General features: G+C 41.6%; 1 protein-coding gene across 2 annotated transcripts in view; it reads right to left on the bottom strand.

Annotated features, from left to right (window-relative positions):
* Positions 1 to 12929: 12929 nt before the first annotated feature.
* The window catches only part of LOC138261990 (pituitary tumor-transforming gene 1 protein-interacting protein-like), a 206591-nt gene continuing 192936 nt past the window's right edge, over positions 12930 to 26584 (bottom strand). For both annotated transcript variants that reach the window (XM_069211608.1, XM_069211607.1), the window contains one exon: positions 12930 to 16005. In XM_069211608.1, coding sequence (XP_069067709.1) covers positions 15956 to 16005 — 50 coding nt within the window. In that variant the 3' untranslated portion in view covers positions 12930 to 15955. The remainder of the gene's footprint in view (positions 16006 to 26584) is intronic.

Genomic DNA, 26584 nt, shown 5'->3' with positions numbered 1-26584 from the left:
ACATTCGAGTCTTTTTTTCTAATCCCTTCTCCCTCATACGTCTCTAGCTCTGTTACTATGGTTACACAGTCTGCAACATTCTGCTGCACCAGGATACAAGTTCATAACAGTTTGTGACTAGAGCATGCTTAGTTTCAAGCCACATTTAGCAGGCGAGGTTAAATCTTTCAGACTAAGCATATCACACCTATTTCTACTGTTTTTCACTTTTTCTAAACCCAATCCAACGTATACTTAAAATTCACACAATCTCACTGCTTACCTTCACCCAAACAGTATCTACAACAGCCAATGGAATCACTTCTTCTAGAATGTACCTACTACCCTCCATTTCAACTGATTTTCATTTCATACCAGCCTCATTCAGCTGCAGTCATAAGCTGTGTGCTTCTCCAGATTACCTTCAAGATGCTCAGGATGTGGACTTTGAGGCACAGCTTTGTGTTTTGGGCCAGAGAGAGTGCATAAAGAAGTGGTTTTGACAGGGGCCTAGATTTGTCTAATGTGGATATTACTTGGATTGGCTAGAGAGGGTTAATGTTGCATCAATTACTTCCTTTGGTTGAAACTATTAAGGATTGCCAACATCGAAACCTATCATTGTACACTGTGGTGTCAATGACCTAGGTGTTGTCACAGGAGTTGTTTTGGAAATCCTAATGAAAGAAATCTCTGGAAAATGAATGACACTCTTTCCCCCACACTGCCTTCATTTTTTCAAACATTTGCTAAAGGCAGAAGTGGAGCTGGTCAACTCAGTTCTGCCCACAAATAGCGAAATCCAGGAAACGTATCAATAAAACTGTTCCTGCATAACATGATTTCTATAAACCACAACGATTTATTATTTGATATGGAGGGTATATACAGAAATGACAGAGTTCCCCTAACAGAGAAAGGCAACAAACCTTTCCTGCATAACGTGAGAGACCGTATCCTCTACCATGTGTAGTAATCACCTACACATCGTAAACACAAAGGCTCTTTTCAGAGCCAATCTATTACCCATATACTTCTATTTATACACTTCTTTTTTTCTTTCAAATCTTGTTCGGATTCGCAAATTTCTCTGCGGATCTCATAAAAAAAACATTTTTTGGATGCAAGGGTGGGTGTGAGAGTGTCTCTGAGTGTGAGAGTGTCTGTGTACATGTGACAATGAATGTAACAGCAGCTCTGTAGAGTGGCTGTCACAGTGTCTGCCTGGATGTCAGACTGGGTTTGTGAGTACATGTCTGGGTGTGAGGATGAGTGTCAGAGTGCGTCTCTGGGTTTGACATTACATGTTAGAGTCTCCATGTTAGTGTGACACTGAGCAAGAGAGTCTGTGTCTGGGTGTGAGAGGGAGTATGACAGTGTCTGCCTGGATGCAAGGATGGGTGTGAGTGTCTCTCTCTGAGTGTAAGAGTATGCATTATACTGTGTAGGTGTGAGAGTGCCTGTAACAGTGTCTGGATGTCAGACTGATTGTGAGAGTAGCTGTCTGGGTGTGAGGGAGAGTATCAGTGTGTGTCTCTGGGTTTGACACCACATGTGAGAGTCTGTTTGTTAGTGTGAGACTGAGCATGAGAGGCTGTGTCTGGGTGTGAGAGGGAGTGTGACAGTGTCAGCCTGGATGCAAGGGTGTGTGTGAGAGAGTCTCTCTGAGTGTGAGACTGGCTGTGTAGATGCAACACGATGTAACAGCATCTCTGTAGGTGTGAGACTGGGTGTGACAGTGTCTGCCTGCATGTTTCCCAAGCTCCGTGGATCCAACCATTGATTCACACCAGGGCTGCACTGGGCGAAGAAAAATCATTTTCCGCATTTCAAGGCCATTATTTGTCCCATTATTACAATCATATCACCCCCTTTATCCTGACCCCATCAACTCAATTGCCCACCACGTTTGCCGAGAAAAGAAAATGGTGGCCACAACATATCTCTCAGGTTGCAGGCAGCCAATCAGATTCTTCCTGTGGCATGTGGATCCGTGGAGGATTTGCATCCCTATATATCTATACTTTATTGCCTTACATTGCTCCGAAACTACTGAAAGGATTCACACCAAATCACAAAAAGCCTGATCTGCGGAACGGAATCTAGCTTCGTGCCAAATTTGGTGTAATTCCAGTGAGTGGTTCGGGCTGTAAGAGTGTCTAATGGTACTAAGGAAAAATGAATGGGGAAAACAAGTTTTAGGACCCCCCCCCTTTTTTCCAGCCCCCACTTGACAGATCACCCCGAAACGTTCCAAGCAGAAACTGAAGTTAGCAAAGAATACGTTTTGAGAATTTTGTGAAGATTCATCACACAGTGCCAAAGTTATTAGCAAAACAAAAAACACTTTTTTTTAATAGAAACTAGGACCTAACTATAACTACCTACTGGCAAGCGCCAGTAGGTGATATTCATATATATATATATATATATATATATATTGAAAAAAAACAAAGGTTTAAGTAAGATTACAGTTAGTTTAAAATATCGGTATCAGTGTAACGTTTTAAACTAAAAAAAAAAAAAAAAACACAGAAATTAACCAGTCATAGTTATCTCAAGTAAATATAACTTGTCCCCTAAGGTAATATAACTTGCTGTTTCCATGCCTGCAGGAGTGCGGACAGGGACACAAAATAGAAGTCCGTGCCAAGCCAGAGGGAGCATGTTTAATTCTCCAACCAGTTGGGAACAGACTTGCATGTTTGCTCCCTGATACACTGAGCGAGCCCCAGGATGGTGTCCCCGGGCCCTTAAAAGCTCTGGGAAGAGGGGCCACATAGCCACCCTCCCTTCCAGTTACTGTGACAACCTTGGGAGGTGGGGTCTCTGGGGCCTATTTTGAGGCTATTTACATTTTGGCCTTGGGGATGGGGTCTGCAGGTCCTCATTAGGCTTTAGGAGGCCCTTTATTAATTTACTTTGTCCAAGGGGATGAGGTCCCCAGAGCTCTTTTAGGGTCAGGGAAGGGAGTCGCACTTCCCCACTCCCCTTTTATTATACACTTGGGCCGTGGGGAATGAGGTGCCTAATTTGGCTCCTAGTGGAGGCATGCACACCCATTTTTATTTTTTTTAAACGTCAGTACCAAGTGATGGGATCACCAGGGCCTCTCAGAGTCTTCGGGTTGGGGAGCAGGTTCCCGCCTCTCCAAAATTTAAATGTAAAGTTGCTCCACATGCCCTAGCCCACACAGGGCTATTTTTGATTTTTAAAGATGCACACGAGTCAGAGTTTTTGTTTCTTATTTTGCCACAGATTCTTAAAAAATTCACTGCAAAATAAAAAATATAAAAAACATTTTTGGTCCAAGGCAGGGTCCTGGGACCCCGCCAGCATGCAAAGGGGATCAAGGTATCCCTACACTGTCCCCATGTGACTTTTTTTTACCATTATTCTTAGGATTCTGGACTGAGTTCCGAGTCTTAAGATGGCTGGCGCCACTTCATGTTTGATGTAGTGGGCGCTAATTAGATCTCAGCTTGAGATCTGTGGGATCTGCAGAGGCTCTGCATCCGTAAATATACTAAGTTTTACTAAATGGATTAACATCAAATCACAAAAGCACTCTTTCTGAAACAAGATCTAGCTTTCTGCCAAATTTGGTGTAAATCAGTTCAGTGATTTGGGATGTAGCTGTGCCTAAAGTTGTTATGGAAAAATGAATGGAAAAAATGCGTTTTGGGATACCCTTTTTCTTCACCCCTGCTTGACCCATCAACTTTTCATGCACAAACTAATCAAGAAGTAACACTTTTTTTTGGAAAGTTTTGTGGAGATTCGTCAAACAGCACCAAAGTTATTACCAACACAAAAAAGCTATTTCTTATGGAAATACGACCCTAATATATATATATATATATATATATATATATATATATATATATATATATATATATATATATATAAAAAAAATTGTACTTAAAAAATTAAAGGTTACAGGGATGTTATATTTAGACTCTCACAGTTAGTTATTTCAAGTAACTATAACTCGTGCAGAGTTAACTATAACTCGCGCCCCTGCCATGCACAGCTATCTCATCAATAATTTTACTGCAAATATTATATTACATATTAACAATTATGTGATCAAAGATGCCATTTGTGTTATAAAATGTGGGGTAATTAGCAGTGCAAGGCGAGGGCGTGAGTAATAGTTACCTTCAGGCACGAGTTCTAGTTACTTGAAATAACTTTAACTATGACAGCTGAATTTCTGTGGTTTTGTACGTTTGAAATGTGAGTCTAACTACAACGTCCCTGTAACCTTTGTTTTTTTTTGTGAATTTATTTGTTTTTTTAAATTCTATCTCCTAGCTAGAATGTCTCTGTAACCTTTGGTTTTTTCAGTGAATTTCAATTTTTTTAAAATGTAAAGTCATTTGAACTACTTTATGTTCATCCAATCACATTTGCGCACAGGCTTTGGCTGTGCGATGAGGGGGTTGACTACAGGGTCTGGACGGTAGCCTGGCCCTGTAACCAACCCTCTATAACCGCCCAACCCCTTCGGCCATGCGTGGCGGAAGTTGGTCGCAGGGCCTGCAGCCAACTCCTATAACAACCCAACCCCCCGCGCCACACATGGCCAAGCACAGCAGGAGTTGGCCACAGGACCTGGCCTGTGGCCAGGCCTCACAGCCAATCCCCTTTTATGCATCCAACCCTGTGCCATGCGCAGCCTTCGGCCGCTCAACCCCTTTGTCTGTGCGTAGCAGGGCAATTTCTTATGGAAACACGATCCTAATATATATATCTATATATATATATATATATATATATATTTGTTTTGTTTTTGTTACTTAAAAAATTAAAGGTTACAGGGACATTTTAATTAGACTCTCATAGTTAGTTATTTAAAGTAACTATAACTCGTGCAGAGGTACCTATAACTCGTGCCCCTGCCATGCACAGCTATCTCATCAATAATTTTACTGGATATATTAAATTATATATTAACAATTATGTGATCAAAGATGTCATTTGTGTTATAAAATGTGGGGTAATTAGCAGTGCAAGGCGAGGGCGCAAGTAATAGTTACCTTGGGGTACAGGTTATAGTTACTTGAAATAACTGACAGCTGAATTTCTGTGGTTTTGTACGTTTGAAATATGAGCCTAACTATAATGTCTCTGTAACCTGTTTTTTTGTGTGAATTTATATGTTTTTTTTTTATTCTATTTCCTAACTAGAACGTCCCTGTAGCCTTTGTTTTTTTTCAGTGAATTTAAATAGTTTTAAAAATGTAAAGTAATCACCCAACCCCTTCGGCCATTCGTGGCGGAAGTTGGCCGCAGGGCCTGCAGCCAACTCCTATAACAACCCAACCCCGCGCCACACATGGCCGTGCACAGCATGGGTTGGCCACAGGACCTGGCCTACGGCCAGGTCTCACAACCAATCCCCTTTAATCACTCAACCCCGCGCCATGTGCAGCCTTTGGCCACTCAACCTCTTTGGCTGTGTGTAGCAGGGTTTGGCCACTGGGGCTGCGGCCAACTCCCTATAATCACCCAACCCTGCACCACGCACGTCCTTCAGCTGTATGAGCCAGGGGTTGGCTGCAGGGCCTGGCCTGCTGCAAAACCCTGCAGCCTACCCCAGGGGACTCATGAAGTGCTTCTCTGTTTGGTGGAGATATCATCATATTCTTGTGCATCAAGAGCGCATCTACTAAATTGGCAGGAAATGCGCAAGGGGTCCTTTTAGTAAGTGGTCCATCTTCCTAGGAAAATTGGGGGGGGGAGATGTTGCATATCCTTAACGTATATGGGGCAGGGCCAAAAGGCTGGGGCTTCTAGGCCATTTTACATATTTGTAGTTTTTAAAAGGACCCACTCTTCACAGTCGCTTCATGAGATATTGCGCTCAAAAAAAGCAAGGATGCAATCATCTCCATCAAGGATTACAGATAACTTTTCACAGTGGAAATGCATAAAAACCGCAATTGCTTTGCCATAACTATTCACAATAAATTAGGGTGATTAGTTACTTCACAAACAGGAAGCTTCAACTTGGACACCTGCTTTGTTTATATCTGTAAGTGCTTACGTTGACGTTTTCTTTCTGTGAAATGAGCATCGTGCCAAAATGAATCCAGCCCTGCATATTTATCTAGGATAAGTACGCAGGGCAGGATTAATTATTTTTTTATAAATGTCAGGGAATGGAGGTGGGAATGTAAATAATGAGGACAGTACGATATAATAACAAATTGCAATGATAAGTAGAGTAGCTGTTGTTATGTTCGTTGTATTTTGTTCTATTATTGTTTGTGTGCACAAAGTTTTCCTATTTTTTAGTCTTTTTTGTGTTAGTAGTACACACTGGGGTTTAAAAGGCTATGGGTGTGGTTTTAGAAATAGCATACACTGCAAAGACTACATATCCCAGAATGCCACATAAGGGCATGGCTTAGCGGAATAGTATAAATAGTGCATGCAGTGGATTGGATAATTACCGTGATCAAGACCGGGAAGGTCGAAACGCGTTGGTGGTCCTTTGATGCAATAAAAGAAGTCTGATGAAATCCTGTGAGTGCCGCATCCTTGACTTAATTGTCAAACTGGTGTGAAGATTATTGACGGGAGTAGGTCCTTCCCTGGTGCAGGCACCGACATGAGATGAGCGCGCCTATTTGGACCTGTTGAAGTTTATATATATTATTTTTTTTCACTGAAAAAAACAAAGCATACAGGGACGTTATAGTCCTAGTTTTTTCAAGTAACTATAACTTGTGCCCTAAGGTAACAATAACACTCACCCTAGCCATGCACAGTTTTCTTATTAATAATGAACTTGCAAACTTTGCAGTCATATCAAAGATGCAATACAAGATCTTATCAATGACATAATATGTGGAGTAATTAGCTGTGCATGGCAAAGGCATGAGTTATATTTACCTTAGGGTGTGAGTTACAGTTACTTTAAAGAACTAACTAAAACAGATGAATTTTTAAGGTTTTGTACAAGTAAATTCAGAACCTAACTATAAAGTCCCTGTAACCTTTGTTTTTTTCAGTGAATTTCTATGTTTTTTTTTAGTGTAAAGTAATTTTAATTACTATGCATTGTTCCAACCCCCTCCGCGTATGGTCTTCAGCTGTGCACAGCAGGTGTTGGTTGCAAGGCCTGGCCTTGCAGCCAAGCCCTAATGGCTACTTAACCCCACATTACCTTTGACCGTGCGGAGCCCAGGTTGGCCAGAGGGCGCGTCTCTGTCAGTAGATGTGTGAGTGGGTGCATGAGTGTCTGAGTGGGTCTGAAAGTAGGTATGTGAGTTTATTAGTGGTTCTGAGTGGGTGCATGAGTGTCTGAGTGGGTGTGTGAGTGAGCGCAAGAGCCTCTGAGTGCATGTATGAGTGAGTGAATTATGAATGAATGTGGTTTTTCTTTCAAAGTTTTCCCATAATCGCAAATATTTTGCAAATAACTCACGGAAATTTGTGAAAAAGTGTGAATTTTCGCAAATATCATGCGCCGTGATGCAAAATTTTATTAAACCTATAATTTGCCCCTAAACCACACCTATCACACACCCCTGACTGAAGGTACCCTGACCCTTTATGCCAATTTCAATTTTCACCCCGGGGACCATTTATTCCTGTGAAATAAAATGGCAGTTGCAACTTTCTAGTCAGGTTGAGGACAGGCAATTGAAATGCTTCTTTTCGCATGCGTATTCGTAAAAATTCACAAATTTTGCGCTTAATTGCGGGCTTTGATATACAAATTTGTTTGGCCTTAAATATCTCCTAAACTACTGAACGAATTTACATCATATAACAAAAAAGCACAATCTGCGTACCGGCAGATAGCTTTATGACAAATTTGGGGTAATTCCGTACTGTGGTTCGGACTGTAGACATGTTGACAGGTCCTATGGGAATTACCATGGAAAACTCAACTGTTTTTTTTTAGCCCCCTTATTCTCGGCCCCCACATGATGGATCACCCTGAAACTTCCTGTGCACAGCAAACATCACCGGGCCACGTTGTTTGGAACATTTTGTGAAGATTCGTCAAACGGTGCCAAAGATATAAAATTACCAAAAACCTACACCTCCCCTCACATTTTTACCCCTCTGGTTTTTATGCCTGCATTGACATCTCAATGTTCATTTACTTCAGCTTGCTCTTCAGGAAAGGCTTTAAATTGAACAGCTTCTATTCTAAAAAAAATGGCATTCACAAGTGACTTACTTTTGTCTTGAATACAAAACGCCAGCACTTGTTTGTTCCTCAGAACTCGGTGGTAAAGCTGCAGTTAATCACTAGGGATTTAACTGGCAAGCTTTAGTCTGCATGCCAAAATGTTTTACTGGCTTGACTGCGAAAGTTATTTGAAAACTCAGAAAATATGCCCTTATTTTAGATTCCTTTAGTACTAACTGTAATTTCTATAACAAAAAGAACCCCTCATTGTTTTCATTTCGAAAGGAAATGTTTCAGGTTTTACAGATTTGATTCCATCAAGATGGCTTCAGGTACGCCATGTGTTGGACCTGGCCCTTTTTGCAGGTTCATCCAACTTTATGGCTCCTTCCTCCTACTTTTTCTGACCTGTTTTTGTTAGTTTTAAGACTCTGGGCACTTTACCACTGCTAATCAGTGCTAAAATACATATACTCTCTGTCTAAATTGGATTGGTCACTGGCATATCTGATTTGCTGGTAAGTCACTAGTAAAGAGCACTATGGGTGCCTAGGGCCTGTAAATCAAATGCTGCTAGTGAGCCTGTAGCACTAATTGTGCCACCTACATGAGTAGTCCTGTAAACCTGTCGAAGACCTGCCACAGCAGTGTCTGTATGTGCAGTTTTGTGCTGCCAGTTCGACCTGGCAAGTTTACCCATTTGCTAGGCCCGAAACGTCAATTTTACTACATGTAAGACACCCCTAAGGTAGGCCCAAGGCAGCCTCATGGGCAGGGTGCGGTATATTTTTAAAGGTAAGACATGCACTAGAGTGTTTTATCTCTCCTGAAATACTGGTAAATTCATTTTTCACTATTGGAAGGCCAATCTCTCCAATAGGGTAACATGGGGATTGCCTTGAAATATCTTTTAAGTGCAGTTTCCCATTAGGAGCAGCTAGAGATGTGGAATTTGGGGTCTCTGAACTCACAATTTAAAAATACATCTTTTGGTGGAGTTGGTTTTTAGACTAAGTTTGAAAATGCCGCTTTTAGAAAGTGTGCATTTTCTTACTTTAACCATTCTATGCCTCTGCCTGGCTGGCTGGAATAGATGTCTGGGTCAGAATGACAGTCGGGCTGTATGTGAATTCACTCTAGACAGTTACACAAAGGGCACAAAGGGAGCTGAGGTGTGTCCTGCATTTCCTGGTGAGTATTTCTGGGCTACAGTGGGAGGGAGGAGCGGACACCTACACTTGAAAGGGTTGTGCCTATCCTCTCACAACACCACCTCCAATCCCCTAGTGTGTGTCTGGGGCAGGGGAAGGAAGAGGCAAATACTTTCCTTTCATTTTTTCCTACTTCAAAGGCAGAAAGGGGTATAAGTATTACACCCAAAACCCAAGACTTTTAGATTATTTCTGGATCAAAAGGAACCTCTGCAAAGGAGAAGAGCTTGATGCTTAAGGATGACCTGCCACTTTGCCTGTTGCTTTGCTGTGCTGGGCTGCTGCTTCTGTCTTGGGAGTGAAAAGACTGGACTTTGCTTTCTTAAATCCTGCTTATGAAGTGTCTCCAAGGGCTTTGACTGAGCTTGTCCCCTGTTCTTAAGTCTCAGGGCCATCAAAGACTTCATCTGCCAGCACCTGGGCTCTCTTGCTGAGACACCTACCCTTCCAAGTGGCGCTGCATCCACTGACTGGGCACTTGAAAGGAGAAGCTGGTGAAGCCAAGGTGAAACTCAACACCCGGAATCGAGTAGCAGAAAAATCGACACAGAGCCTGCACCGCAGGTGAAAAATTAACGCAGCACCGGTGAAATTGATGCATCGCCAGCTCAGCACAGATTCATCACTGCCTTGTGTCCGTATTTTCCATGTATCGTCCCTGGGTGTCAAAATCTTCAACATCACCACACGAACCCGAGGCTGCTTGTCCAGAAATTGACGCATCCCTTACCTGCGGGGAAAGGATCGACGCACCGCTTACACATCGGAGGGGAAAAAAATCAATGCACAGCCCCACTTGCGAGTAAGGAATGAACGCATTGCTTGCTTTTCCGACACATGCTCGCACCTGCAGCTTTATACTGTACTTTGTGCTAAAACAATGCATTTGTTGATTCTTGTGGATTAAGACTTTTTACTTTAAAATTTGACATCTTTACTTGTGCATGTTGGATTGATTTTTGTTGTTTTGGTCTTGTTTGATTTAGATAAATATTGGCTATTTGTTAAACTAGTGTGGAGTCCTTTTGTGTTGTTTTCACTGTATTACTGTATGTGTTTGTGCAAATACTCTAGACATTGCCTCTGGGAAAAGCCTGACTGCTTGTGCCAAGCTAACAAAGGGGTGAGAAGGGGCTATCTGAGCTGTGTATCTCCCTTACCCTGACTAGAGTAAGAGTTCCTACTTGGACACGGATGTAAAATGGCTGCCAACTAGAGACCCCATTTCTAACACAACGCTTTTGTCATAAATACAGAATGTTAGTGCTCTAGTCATCTATTAGAGCAGTCGAGTTAGCTAACAGATTGCTGTTGGAAGTAAATGTTGTCATTTTGTTACATGTTAAAACTGCTTGGGCAAGGGTTTCACCTCATTAGTACCAGTTTAACATCCAAATACAGGAATAAACAACTGCAAAATGGACAGTCAACATTTACACGGACAGGGCTTTCCACTGCGCATTAGCATGGGTCACTGCGATTTTAGAAATATTTGCTCCGTTTGAAATAGAAACAATTTATTTGTGAAAATCTGCAGAATATGCAGCAGATTAATCATGTGACAAATGCAGTCAAATCATAATTATGAGGAAAATGTGCCAGCCTCAGAATCACATAATTCTAGTGGCCCTGTTTATATTGTGACTAAAATATTTTATCATCTTTTCTATGTACTCCTTTTTGAGACCCTCAAATAAAGGCTTTCACTACAATGCATTTCAATGGAGGCCATGTCCAGGAGTCCTGTAATGGCCGCCACAACATGTTGTCAATCAATCAAAGAGCAGTCCTTTTGGGATCCCCAACATGCTATTTGGGGTCAGGGTGTGCTCACCTTGCCCACATATATTTTTAATTCATTTTCAGCACACAGGGACCATGTTCCTGAGTCCTGTAATGGCTGCTATAACAAATTGTTCAGCCTGTGATCAATCAATTAGGATTGACTAGTCTCCTTTAAAGTTGCCAATCAGAGCAGATCCGGGCACCGAACTGTTGAGATATCACTAATGTTTGAACTGTAATTTCTCATAAAAGGGCTAATTGGGTTCATACCAAATGTCAAAAAAGCACACTTTCTGAGTAAAGATCTAGCTTTCTGCCAACTTGGGTGTAATTCTATTCAATATGTTTATTTTTCTAAAACACTGTCTAAAATTAATATGGGAAATTGCATGAGGAAAATATGTTAGAGACTCCTCTTTTTCTCAAAAGTCGCTTGTTGGATCAAGCCAAAACTTTCCAGGAAGGAGCTGAGAAAGATGATCTTTTAGGAAAGTTTCATGAAGAATCGTCAAACAGCGCCAAGGTTATTAGCAAAACAAACACACTTCCTATGGAAACTCCGACCTAACTATAACTACACAGATGTATATATCTGGAACATTTGCGAGCACCACCATCAAGAAAAGAGCGGGCTCCAGAGGAATTTTTGTGGCGACAGCCAATTGTGTTTCTGGGATCTACAAGACATTCACAGACCCTGCAATGGCCAATATACCAAAAGGATTATGCTACTTACCCTGTAAGCATCTGTTTGTGACATGTAGTGCTGTAGATTCACATGCTCTGCATACTCCTTCCATCCAGTGTTGGGTCCGGATGTGTGCAAGTTGTTCTACTTCGAAGAAGTTGCTTAAGTCACGAGGCAAAGTGACTCCTCGTATCGGTGATAAGACTGGTTTCTTTCCGTCATCGTGGTTCAGAGGTGTTCTTTAGCGCTCGAGTTAAGACTGTTTTTGGGGTCCCTTTGGTCTGTTGTTAACCTCTATACCTGTCGGTATTGTTTTTGTTCGCGTGCTGTCCACTCAGACCTAAAAATGAGTAAATGTCTGATCTGGTTACCTGATCTTCTATGATTAAGCACAAAAAGTGGGGTGGAAAGGAAAGGATGGTTAAACAAAAATTATTTACTTAACACAGTTACAATAGGAGCTGAAATAAATTATTTTTTTGAATGTCTCTATGGAGGACAAGTATGTATACTTAAGAGGGTCGTAGTGTTTCCGTATAAACAATTGTGAGCCTCAGGCAATATACATGTAAATGAAGGGGACAATTGACCTAGATGCTGTATGGATCCAGTGTGCAATGAGTTTGTTGAACAAACAAAACAATAACCATAACTGTTACCTCCCTTCACCTGTCCTTCATCCACTTCCACATACACTTCATTCCTTCCATCACCTGCAAGCCCTTGACATTTGCCTACAGATTAGCACAAATTTAAGGTCATATTTTTCATTGAACATGTGGTTGCTGTATATCCAGCAAGTATTTAGAACATAAGGAAGGTCAAGAAGAGGTGGATTATTAAAACACATAAATGAGTGGCCTAGTTACATTTGCAAAACTAAAAGTCGATACAACCTGCTGACAGCAAGGGGTGTGGAGAGGCAATGTTCCCTCTGTGTGCGCAGCTGGCTGTCGAAACCCTTTGTGTTTTCATGCACTGGAGACACCTATTCACACAGTATCTGGCAAGAAATATCACAAGTGCGACAGCCAGATAAACTACAGTGGACCCACTGTAACAAACAACATTTTAAATAAAGCCGAGTATCAATAATCGCATGAACACAAAATAACTGGATGCAATTTATTTCATTTATTTGACATACTATGCCATTGGGACAGCAGGTTTCGCTTATACACAAAGTGTGAAATTAAATTATACTGACAGAACTGGATGCTGTGGAAAAACATTAGGAATGTATGTATTTACCCTACTTAACAAAGCAATATTAGATAGTACATTGTTTCACATATACAGCATGAGGTAAAATGATAAGATATATGTACATTTGTGATTTGTTGGACCAGATGAAATGTTGACAACATAACTGTAAGGTACGCATCTGCACCAGGTGTATGTCTCACTTGTGGGGGTGAAAGTCTTTACAGCAGTTCTTTACAATGCAGTGGTATCAGCTGTTGGAATGGTGTCCTGAATACATTAAACAATAGTAGAATGGACATATTAATTAAAAGGACATATTTTGCCGTGACTTTAAATCGAGAAGCTAGCAGAATGAAGCAACTATAGATACATTCCATGAAATAGGACGATATTTTCAATTAGTCAGGTGGTTGTGTTGAAAAATGGTCCTAGCAGTAAATGGATGAAAGTCAACCAAACTTGACATTATAGACAGGTGTATTTTATGTTCCTGCGACACTGCAAAAGCTTGATAAAATGTTTGGGAAATTATCTTCAAATATTTTCTTTTTTTCCCTGACAACACTGATTTCTTCTGATAAAGTAAACAAAAAAACGTGTTTTTCGTTTTACAAATGAACACGTTTCTGCTTGGCTGCTGGCCACAATCTTTTAAACCTCGAATTTGTAACTGCAAATACAAGTCAAAGAACGGTTCGTTGTATAGAGCATTGCATCTATTGAATCTTTTGATCTAGCTAAAGAAGTAGTGCTCAAATTAAGTAAAGGTGCAAATTGTGCTCAGGGGAGACCATATTTGCACAAAAAATCCAGTTGCTAAATCCTGCAGAAGGACAGTAGAAATGTGAACTTTCCATAACATTGCACAACTACGTAAATATTGCATAATCGTGCTGTTTTTGTATAAGACTTTGTTGAAATACTGAAGGTTTAATCCAACATGACCCAACTTCATGAGTGGTTTTCTCTAGGAAAATCGAAATTAGACCAATTTTCATTATACTACATATTTATACAAACAGAATTTTAATAATTTGTACGGTAGTGTGATAGCGAGGAGAAGACAAAAAGTGGCACCATATGAAACATTTTAAAAGGACCTATGCCAATGTAATACATACATTTAGGGATCATATTTTCACAGCCTTAATTCTCTGGTACAACAGGAGTGAGGGCACTGCAAACTGCACACAATGCTCAAACACCAAATGGCAAGAACGACATTAAAAATTCTGGAACAAATGTTTCCACACAGCTTGGAGTTTCTCAACACCACTTCTAGAATATTCGGATCATAAGCGAACTGGACACATCTGGGGTCTTTACAACATGGGAAGGAATGGAAAAATAATTGTATTTGTCAGATCACAAAAACTGTTCCACAGAGATCAAGTGGAACTCAGCAACCGTTCTTGGCGTTTGCTTAGAGATATTTAAAGAGCGGGGTGTTGTGATATGTGACAATAAGTGACATCTTTCTTTAAAAAGTGCTACAGTGATTAAGAATTTCGTTGCGAGAGAATAAATTAGCTAATGTCTAAGCAGAGGCATTTCAAGCATTACCATGGTTCATGAAAGGTGCTACCTAATGTTTATGCGCAGTGAAAGGATGGGGAAGGGTGTGGCACGATATACATTGTGTGAAATGACACTGTGGAGGCAGTGTTGAGTACTTCTGTGATTCTGTCACTCAAGCACACATTTCAGACCTCCTCATGCTCTCAGCATAAGATAACCAGTCAGCGTGGACATGTTTAAAATGCCCGGTTAGTAAATCCACAAGTATTTAAAAGTGCTAAAGCTATGTGAAATGAACAATCTTGGAAATGACCCTAAATTAAATAACCGATAAGACAAAGACACCTCAGTGCTCGATGGGGTCTCTTGGCAAATGGATGCAGAGTCAAGTTCTAGCACATTTTAGTAACCAGGAAATAACCTTGGTGCAGCTGCGAGACTTTATACGTGAAAAATAACAAATAATAAATACACCACTAACAAGCATGCTTCTTTCACCGCATGCAGAGCTATATCGCCCTCCTCTAATTCCCAAATAACAAACCCGCAGGTCTTCCTTCCAGATGTGACTTCCTATCGCTGCCCATTAACCGGTCCTCACAAAGACAAGACTTTTGTTTCCAAAAACAAGAGGCAGAAACACATAATAAAAACAACATGTCCCAAATAACACTCATGCAACGTTAGTGTGCAGATGTTTGTTCCTTCAGAGTGTGTTTACAACAGTTATTTTTACTGCTACCACATAACTGACTTTCTTTACCAATGTTATAGAAGATGCATTCATTGTTGCATGTCAGCAGCAGCCTCGCTATGGGTAACCACACAAAATTACACTGGCCAACCCAAAGTTACCACTGTAAATAAACACTTACAAATAAAATCTGTATACATCACGACATCCTGCTGATTAGGTGGAGACATGGTGTGTGGTTCCAAATATGTAGAGCACAGAAACATGTTAAACATATCTGCAGCCCAAAACAGAATTTTGGTGCCAAGCAATATGGCCACCATTGCAGTGAGGAAAGCGAACTAAGTCGCACCACTGCATAGCCCACTGCGTGTAATTTTATTAAACACTTATAATAAGATTTATCCGAAATAAGCATATCAGCTTTCCGGATAATATTATTTCCTAAGGACTTTTCACATTTGACATGTTTTTACATTTACAGTTTTATTAAGTAAAAGAATATATCCAATCAACAAGACCGCCAAGTCTACAAGATGTATGTTTACTAAAAACACGTAAAGGCCACTGATTCAGAAACAGAAAGTACCCACTTAGTATTTTTGTGTGGTATCCCAGTGCTGTGCTACAATAAAGTAGAGGGAGAAGGAAAAGCCAGAATGCAAATTTTTCCCCGAAATAAAATCTTTGCAAAAAGTTTGTTCAGGCCCGCTGCACTTTCAGTCGTTCTCGAATCTGCTGTATGGATGCTCTGAGTCCGGAAGAAGACCTGCAAAGGAGAGAAACACACGTTAAAAGCCTTTTTCTCGTAGCACTCTTGCAGAAACCACCAGAAGAAGCGACCACACAAGTAGTGGCCCCCAACAAAATCACAATACTTAGTTTGCTCCCAATTTCAATGCAGAGATTAAACAGAGTAAGACATTGTAAGTGTCACATTTCAAATAGCTAATATTCCTCTGATATACCACTTATTTTGGAACAAAGACATGTTCGAGGCAGCGCCCACCCCCCATAGAGGGGAGAAACAACGAGGAAAACGTATATTTACAGCATACAAGTGTTTTGAGAATTGACAAACATCCCTGTCTTACACACAGTGGCGGCTGCTTCCAGTTTAAAGTGGTGGGGCGAGTATGTCTAACCCCAAACGTCTCAAACATGTACCGTTATAAACAGTGTTTATAACGTGTCTTTTCTCACACTACCTAGCAGTGGGTAAAACAACGTAATAGCACAGTAAATTAAAAAAAAGAAAACAGCTCCTTGTCCGTCCTGCAGTCTGGCAGTAAGAGGGTCTCTGACTGCCAGACTGACTCCCCTCTACCAATCCTGGAGCTGCACTCATGCTGCTCAAGCAGCATGAGAGAAGCACCAGCACTGGCTGGAGCGTGCTAGTTCGACGCACATTCAGGCCCTGGAGGCCTGCCTGCTCTCCACCCAGCTGTCTAAGACAGCTCAGGGGGAAAGGTTCAAAGTGCGCATGTCAGGGTGGCCGTCGCAAGACAGCTGGCCAACGTGACATGCGCACTTTGAACTGGAGTGCCCACCACTCCTACTATCCTGCTGCCAGTCAGCAGTGATAACCCCACCAAACTTCGCTTGGGCTGGCTGCACTGAAAATTAAAACGATAATAAAATTGTTTTCTTACCGGTTTATTTTTTTTATTTTTGCTGCTGGCAGCACGGTGGGCAACGCTCCCCTGCCCTAAAGAAGAATAAGCTCAAAACATGGTACTGTTGTACATCGCTGACTTGCCATGGTTTTCCTGAAGGTAGCTGTCAGGGCTGTACAAACTGCAAACACTATTCATTTGTAAGATGGTACTGCATTTATAGTAATGTCATTAATTTAGCGTCAGGGTCAGCACTTTTTGTATTATTATTTTATACTTACTTTGCACTGTAATTCCATTCTCTGACCCACTAACATTTTTGAGTGTATGAATAAGAAGCTGTACTTTACTGTTGTGCGCACTTTAGTCTTGTTTTTCTGCTACTTGCATTGAAGTTCTTACGTGACAATTTTAATCTTGTCATGGTACTGATCATTTAGCGCTGATATTTGGTCCTTAAGATAATTTGTTATGGCAGGCACAGATTCAATACAACCTGACTAGGCTGTGAGCCGATAATACATAAACTACACTCAATATAGTAACTCATGCTCAAAACTGCATATTGTGATGCATGTACTAAGCACATGTAAACTTTGCTTACGCATACGAGTTACAGTGAACAAAGTAAAATGTATTTATGCATGATTATGAATCCCAGTAAGTACCAAATGTTAGAAATTGGATATTGGGTTTCTGGTTGGCAGAGGTGTACACCGTGTCAAAGCAGGAACCATAATCGTAGTCAGGGTAAATCAGACACAAACTAAATTAACCTGTGCTCCCCCCTAGTAGCTTGGCACAGAGCAGTCAGGCATTGTGTAAAGTATTTGTGCAAGACTTCAATCAATGAAAATACCACACAGAAAGGCACCTCACCTAGTTAAAAAACAGATCTTTATTTAATGAACAAAACAAGACCAAAATGTCAAAAATCCAATACACAGAAGTCAAGATATGGATTTTAAAGAATAAAGGAACAAGTAGCGCTTAGAAGCAATAAGTGCATATTGGGGCATCTTGTAACGCTGGACTGGGACAACGTCAAGAGTTCAGTCCACCCGCAATGGAGGGCAGGTCGGCTACAGGACCCATGCATGCCCTGCTGAGCAATAGTACCTTTAACCTTGTCGCAGCATGAGATGTGTCAATGATACCCACGCAGCTTGAATGTTGTGCTGGATTCCTCCATGCAACTGTGGCGAGGCGTCGGTTCCGGGTGTGATGCGCCGGTTCCAAGTGCTGCAGTTCTGAATGCAATGCTCAGGGCTAATCCACGCTGGAGAGGTGATGCATCGATCTTCTCCACACAGTGGTGGCAATGCGCTGGTTCCGCAACAGTGGCTTCGGAGGCAATGCAGTAGTTCCAAGTGCGATGCGCCTGTCCGGCACCTGCCACAACATTGATGTGTCGACCCCAATCTAGCAGCAGGTAATGCCTCCATTTCGATCAGTCAACAATGTCGATGTGGCAGATGGAGCACTTTATACTGACTTCCGAAGGCTCTTGGTTGGCACCACTTGAAATAGCATGACTTGCAGCAAGCAAAGTCTGGGAGCTGTTCGGAGATGGAAGAAAAGTATGTGATGTGCCTAAGACTTCAGAACAGGAGACAAGCCAGCAAGCCCCTAGAGTCACTTTGGTGCTGCGGATGGAGAGATGCAGGCCCAGTCCTTCTCACTCCCAGGTAAGGAGGGTGGCAGGGCAGGCACAGCAGAAGTCGAGCAAGGTACACCAAAGCAGAGTGATAGCCCTTTCAGCAGCACAGCAGTCCTTCCTGGCAGAATGTCCTCAGGTCCAGAAGTGCACTGATTGGTGGGGTCAGAAGTCTAGTTTTTATATCCAGTGGTGCCTTTGAAGTGGTGGAGACTTGAAAAAGAGGCCTTTTAAGTGCAAAGAGTCCCTGCATTTCGTGCCCTGGTTCCAGACTCACTACAGGGGATTTTGCAGCCTGTTGTGTGGGATCAGGACACAGCACATTCAGGTGTGTCAGCTCCTCCCATCCTGCCCAAGATAGGCCATCAGGATGTTGATAGTCCATCAGTCACACGTAAGCTCCCTTTGTGTGTGGCTGCCTGGACGGAATGCGCTAGAGCCCAGCTGTCACCCACCCAGACATGTATTCCAAGACAGGCAGAAGACACTAAGGGCCAGATGTATCAAGCAATTTTGCATTCGCAAACGATGCGAATCACAAAATTCGGCCATTTGCAAATGCAAAAATGCCTTTCAAGATGTGTGAAAGGCATTCGCTGTGCAACTTTAAGGAATCGCAAAAATAGTGATTCCTTAAAATTGGGACCCCATTTAGAGAATCGCAAATTGTGATTCTCTAAATTGCAAATCGCAAATAGGGAATCCCTATTTGCGATTTCCAAAGCACATGTATGAAGCATTTCCTAAATGCGAATTTGACATTTAGGAAATGCAATTACCACCAAATCCAATTTGGTGGTAAGCATGTGCAATTTAAAAAAATGCATTATAGGGCATGTGTGTGCTTCACATGTCCGCAAATATTTTTGGGGGAGCATCAGAGGGGGCCTTAGGCCCCCAGCACCCTGGGATTTTCATCACCTAATTTTCAAATTCCTAACTGGAATTCACAAATTGGGAAATGCAAAACTATTCGCACCTATGGGCCTACAGTCGCATTTTCTAATTGCGATTCGGTAATAGCGATTGCGAATTTTAAGAAATCGCTATTACCGAATCGCAAATTTCATACATCCCATTTTGCATTTCTTAAAGAGCGATTTCTTAATTTCGCTATTTAAGAAATGCAAAACGGATCTTTGATACATCTAGTCCTAGATTATTTAAGGTAAGAAAGTGTCAACTCTAAAAGTAGCATTTTTAGAATTACAATTTAAAATCCTACTTTATCATCAGTTGTGGCTTTAGATTGTGGATCAAGAGACACCAAATGTGGGGTCTCATCTCACCCCAATTGGAAATTACACGTAATAAGTGTAATAAGGCAATCCCAATGTTAACTTATGGGAGAGCTAGGCCTCGCAGTAGTTAAAAATGAATTTAAGAGTTTTTCACCCCCTAGACATCTAACACTTAAAAGTACACGTCCATCTTTTTAAATACACTGCACTATGCCCTTGGGGCTGACTAGAGCCTACCTTAGGTGTAACATATGTATTAAAAAGGAAGTTTTGAGCCTGGCAAGAGGGCTAACTTGTCATGTCAACATGGCAGTTTAAAATTGTTCACACTGGCTTTGCAATGGCAGGCCTGAATCATATTTGAATGGCTACTGAAGTGAGTGGCACAACCAGAGCTGCTGGGCCACCAGTAGCATTTCATTTACAGGCCCTAGGCACAGGTAGTACACTTTACTAGGGACTTATAAGTAAATTACATATGCCAATTGTGGTTATCCAATGTACCATGTTTTAAGCAGAGAGCACCTGCACTTAAGCACTGGTTAACAGTAGTAAAGTGCCCAGAGACCTAAAGCCAGCAAAAACAAGGTCAGCAAAACAGGAGGTAAAAGGGCAAAAAGTTAGTGGAACCATGCCAAGGATGCCAGGTCTAACACCAAAATTCACCTTCCTTATTTCTAGATTTGATATTTAGTTCAGCACACTATTGGACACAGATAAAACTGGTGAGGCTGTGTATAACTGGTAATCTGGAAGTGTGTGTAATGTACATGTATGTGTCTGTGTATAGATACATACATACAAAGTCATATTTAAACATTTTAAGAAAACAAGATGACTGACACATTGACTGGAGTAAACAGAAACGTGATTGGTGGGATGCTTGAATTTATCTCACCAATTGGTAATTCCTCGGGCCACATCCCAAGCCAGTATTTCTTTTGCCTACCACACCCTGAGTAATTGCAATTCGTGGAAGGAGATGGACTTCACATCTATACTTCACAAGACCCCTAGCACCACAGGAGACACAAACGCAGGAACATATTGGGGAAGAGGAGTAAGTTTGAGAGTCAGACAGTTAACGTCTCCGTGGTCCTTTTAGTATTCTGCGAGTAACTCGATAACGCCACTCAATAAAGCAAATGTACTTATCAACTCGTATAACGGAAGGGAAGAATGGCTACAAAGATTAATTGTAAGGGGAAAGTGGAAACACTGCTGCTTTGAATTACAGCACTGAAAACACAGGAATATCTGTCACCACTGAAACTACAAGACCTTTCCAAATGGGAGAATGCATGATCAATGGTGTGGGGCCCATTTCAAGTTGCCTGCAACCCTAATATCTAAAATGTCAAAGGTGTAGTCTGTGCTCAGAGAATCCTACCTCTAACGAGGTATTTTGCTGTATTTATTTCCCCATAGTCCCATTTTTCTTTCATTTACTAGTTCTTTTTTTATGAGAAAATAAAACATACATGATCTTGGAATGACGAAGTCTTAATTATTAGCTTTCAGGACCATGCAGATGCCCTCCTCGATGAGCCACTTAGCGACTGAAACCGTTTGGGAACGTGGGTCTATTTGCATTTAAAAAAAACGAAGCATTACATTCAACTCAGGGAGAAGTGTTAATTTACAATTTTTATTTCCAGCTGGCGCACGTAAACTATTACCTGAAAATAAATGAGTGAAGCTGAATATCGTGCTGTCAAAATCACTTACGTTAAACTATGCATGCCACTCAGAGCTTTTCAAGAGAATGAAAGGAGCAACTGCATTTGGGGCTCTAGTTAGGGTGAAAACATGTTGCGGGGGGGGGGGGGGGGGGGGGGGGATTGGGGGGGAGGGGCAAAAAAACAAAAAACAACGTGGCTTATATAACTGACACCTCTGTCAAGGAGGAAAACAAGATCTTTATATTGTAGCGCATGATTGTCCAGCATTATCTGTCCCACATAGACAGTACAGAAGCTCAATAGCTTTTAAGAATATAAAATCATGTAATTAACGTATCAATTTTATGATGCCTCCTCCAAATGAGCTGGTGTGTTATAGTCTGTTTACATTTTTTTAAATTTTTTAAATATAGCTCAACTTTAAATGCACAACTATATATATATATTTCTTCACTTTAAAAAAACAAAGGTTACAGGGACGTAATAGTTAGGTTTTGAATTTACTCGTACAAAACCTTAGAAAGTCACAATTTTTTGTTTTTTCAAGTAACTATAACTCGTGCCGTAGATTAACTATAACTCAAGCTCTCGCCAAGCACATTTTATAAATAACTTTATAACAAATGTCACAGTGATATTATCAATGATGTTATAAAATGTCATGATTGCTGTAATATCTGGAGTAATCAGCAGTGCCTGGCGATGCTGATCTGCGTATGTTTTCGTTTTCCTTTTCAGAGCCACGTCGGTACCTCGAATCTTGTATGGATTAAACAACAGATCCAGGGTCCACTAAGGTACTTTTGTTTTGATGGTTCTCCCAAATAACATGTCCGCGGGACTCTCACCAGTTGTGCTATGAGTTGACGACTAGTAGGTCCGGAGGGCCTAACACATGGCATGGTTCAAATCCATTCCCTCCATGCACACCTGTTGAATGTCCCTCTTGAGGGTGCCCATAAATCCTTCAACTACAACATTGGCTTTGGTGCTTGACATTGAGCCAGACGAGAAATTCTTTGAACTCTTTGCAGTTAAATGGCATGCCATTAATCAGATTTGAGGATTCCGGGGATGCCCCACGTTGCAAAGATGTCATCAAGCTGTTCTATGACTTTGTCGTGGTTTGTCGAGGACAGGTCTTCCACTAAAGGAAGATGGTGTTAATTTCATAAAGGCCCAAAAAAGTCAACTGCAACTCTCTCCCAGGCATGGGCAGGAAGATCAGACATTATCACTGGGTGCTGGGTCACCTCAGGGGACAAACAATTGCAAATGTGACATGCTTTCAGCTCCTTCTTGAGGGAACCACAGTTGATCTTTTAATGCTCTTTTGGTGGCTACAATGCTACAGTGTCCTTCCTGGGCCAGTTCAATCACCTGCTGTCTTAGGCTTCCAGGTATGACGATTCTTGAGCCTCGTAGTATTATGCTTTTTTTGGGTAACTGCTAACTCATTCTGTACATTTTTGAACTTTTGAAATATAATATCATCGGCAAGGGGCCGGGTACTTCTCCATGACTGCGTGGTAATCAATTTTTTAAATTATGTTCATGTCTTTATCCGCACTGATTTGTTCCACAGACAGAGCTGCTGGTATGCCGGATTTCACAAAGTTGAGATATGCTTCAGTCATCTTGGATGTAGAAAATGATGATGCAGCAGCAAGCGTTAAAAGTAATTTGCTGGGTTATGATCTCTCCCGGTTTGTGGTCAATCGTATATTCATATTCTTGTAGTCTTAACCCTTACCTCTCGTGCGAGGGGGCATCTTAGCCTTCAGATTTCCAAAAATTATAGCCAAGGTCCTGTGATGCGTGATGGCAACAAATCATTTTCCATAGAAGAATACATGAAAATGTTTGCAGGCCCAAACCATGGCCAGTCTCTCCTTCTCTGGCTGAGAGAAATCACATTCTGCATCAGACAGGCGTTGACGATCTGCTCGCTCCTCTGCTCTCACAGCCATCAGCATTTTTCTAGACTGTGTATTTCTCTTAGCATGCATCTTCTGAACGAGTCTGAAAGGCAGCCATCAATGATTCTGAGGTGCATGGCTTCTTAGTCAGTGAAGTTGCAGAACTTGCAATGTTTGATGACTGCATCAAGTCTTTTGACAAACTCATCCGTTGTTTCACCAACCTGTTGTCATTCTTGGTTGAAGATATACCTTTCACAGTCAACATTTGGCATTTGATTGATCTTTGAATCTAATGCTTCTTTTACCTTTTGGTATGGTTTTGCATTTATCTGTGTTATTTTCTTTAGCACTTCTTGTATTCTATTGCCTGCAATGTTTTTAAAATATTTGATGATCTTCTTTTCATCTTCTTCCTCTAGTGCATCTATGAAGTAATCAAATGTTTCATTTCACACAGCCCACCTGGCACCAATGTTTTGCTTTTTAGAAGTGCTAAAAGGCTACATGGCCTTCAGGAATACAACTGCATTGTATTTCACACTCCCTTCTGCTGCCACTGAGAGCACCTGCTGTATGGACAGCTTTCACTTCACAGGGTGATACTGACAACTTCTGCAAGCAGAGTTTGCTGCCGTAGTATGCACCACTGTATACTTCAATCGTCCTTGCCAGTAAGTAAAGGTCTCTGTTTCTCATACCTTACTGACGTGATCATTATTTCTTGCTTCGTTTGAATAATTATTGTGTATTTCGAGTATGGCACAGCGTCTCTGTCAACCTGATCATCAGCAGTTTTGGCAGGCGTTTTTAATGTGTCCTCTGCAATTCCTTAGATCTCTTCTGTGGGTGGGCACAGGCTGAAGGAGAGCTTTGACTCCACATGTGCCAGTCGCAAACTGCTCGGAATCGATTCTGGTCACACATGGCACGCACAAGCAGTTTCATCATGTCTGCAACTCTTATAAGCAGTAATACATGTGTTGTCATGTCAGGGAAGTTTTCTCAGGCACAAGTTGGTTGTTTTATTATAAAACACCTCACTGCCCCCTACATGATAGAGGGGAATTCCAACCAGTTGCCATCATACACTGCACCCTGCCGTTGCAGTTTCTGCTGAGACCTCATGCAGTCTCTCCCTCCATATGGGAGAATTTGCAGTAGACCAACAGACCTTTTCTTTACCTACAATCACAGGCATGGAGAATGGGGTTCTACCCTTGAGGGATGATGGGCAGATTAGGACTTAGATTGCTATGCTCTTACAGAGAACCTTAGTAGTACAGGTAGGGATTTTAGGACCACTAGTGTGACAGTATGGTGAGACTTTTCTTGTCACTGCCTTGCTTTTATTATGTTTTATCATTCTCATAATCACAATATATGCCTTTTTACATAGAATGCAGTTGATTCAGTAAAACTTATGGAACATAGTCCTGCTTCTGTTTTGCCTTTGTATGTGTCAGACATATGTGACTGAGAGAAAGGGGTAAGATCTGTCCCATCACGATTTCCCTGAAAAATCCAGATGACATGCGAAGGACTGCCACAAATCACTTTTCACTCTTGGGTACTGGTGAGGTGTTGCTAGCTGGCCCGAAGGGTTGGGCCAACAACTGTCACATGGGACAAGATCAGACTCAGTCCCCCGTGTTCAGTGGTGCTGCCGCCCAAATCCTGCAGTCCTGTTATTATAATGAGAGTCTTTACGAAAGTATTGCTGCAAACTCTCAGGCAGAGCAGTCTTGGCTCCATGAGCATGTATCCCCTATTCGTTGCCAGTTATAGCCTCTTCCCCAGCCCAGGAGCATGCAGATGAATTACATCACATGGGAGCTGCAGTGAAACATTACTTTATTCCTCAGCATACACTCATACACTGTGCATTATATCATACTTTTCGTTAACTACACCCTAACACCTACCCACACATTCTAAACTTTCTGTTAAGAGTCTGCCTAGAACCACGAAGATTCTAGTGTACATAACATAAATATGCCACAAGCAGTTCAAAGGATAAATGTAACTTTAGACCTTTCTAAAACAACTTTTATGAGATTAGTTTGAACTTGTAAAAAGACTTGTCACAATTCGCCCTCCCTCGGCTCTAGTGCCCACAACCAGGTGGCTGAATTGTGGTACTTCCAGTACTCTAGTAAGCTCCAAGACCTTCCCCTGCATGCATATCCTGACTTCCAACCATTTGGACACTGTTTGGAAATTGCCATCCTTTCCCAAGCCATGCTGAGGTTTGTGGACACCAATTTGCTCATACTTGGAACTCTAATACCTATAATCTCTTGCTCACTGCTTAGTCTTCACCCCCGCAGGATGATAATGGGTGAAACGATTCAGTTCACCTGTGACTGGCAGCTGCTTACCTGCTCACGCCCGACGCTTGTGATTACTGTGAGCTTATTTAAGCATCAGCTCCCTTCACTCCAGTGTTGGTCACTGTAGCTGTGTCCCTGTGAGATAGACCCTTGTTTCCTGAGCTTTTGCTATCCTTATTCCTGCAGCCATAGTTATTCCTTGTTTCTGAGCCACAGCTACTCCTTGTTCCAGAACTAGCACTCCCTGCAGCACTACTTTGACTCCTGAGCCTTGACTATTCCTTGTTCCTTAAACTAGCACTTGACTCCTGAACCAGCACTTCTAACTCTCCCTTGAAGCCCCTCCTTATGTATTTACCCTTTCCCAATCCTTGCCTTTCTTTCCATTTCCTGTGTTCCAGTTGCTAGTTTGCTGTCTTGCTTCTAGTTTCCTTGTATGTTTGTTACTTGCTTTTTGCCAAGTGTGCCCTTTGATTTCCCTGTTTCCTGGTAAGCACTTCTCCTTGCTAGCTCCTTGCCTATCGTGGTTGTGTATTTAGTTCTACACCCTTGCTGTTACTGCCTTACATGTTCCCATTTGATTGCTCGGATCCATGGGATCAGCTAACAACCTATGTGATGTTTCTTGTCCACTTCGAGTATTGTCTGAGTTATTTTTATATCATCACCACAGGCAACAGCAACTGTGGGTGAGGAACCTACTGAGCTTCAGTCCTACCGTGCGGAGTTCCTGAGTGTTTTACCCCATATTATTATATATATATCTTGCTTGTCAGCCTTTTGGGTGTTAGTCTGAATGTCACATTGCCCCTTTAACGCCTGTCCTTTCTGAACCTTAATTCTCTTAATCTCTTGTACAGAGCTTACCATTTGGTTCCCATCTCTCCTCTGACTGTGTTA

The sequence above is a fragment of the Pleurodeles waltl genome, chromosome 10 (assembly GCF_031143425.1).
Source record: "Pleurodeles waltl isolate 20211129_DDA chromosome 10, aPleWal1.hap1.20221129, whole genome shotgun sequence".
NCBI lineage: Eukaryota > Metazoa > Chordata > Amphibia > Caudata > Salamandridae > Pleurodeles > Pleurodeles waltl.
The sequence above is the reverse complement of the archived record's forward strand: the minus strand, read 5'-3'. Positions and strand labels throughout refer to the sequence as shown.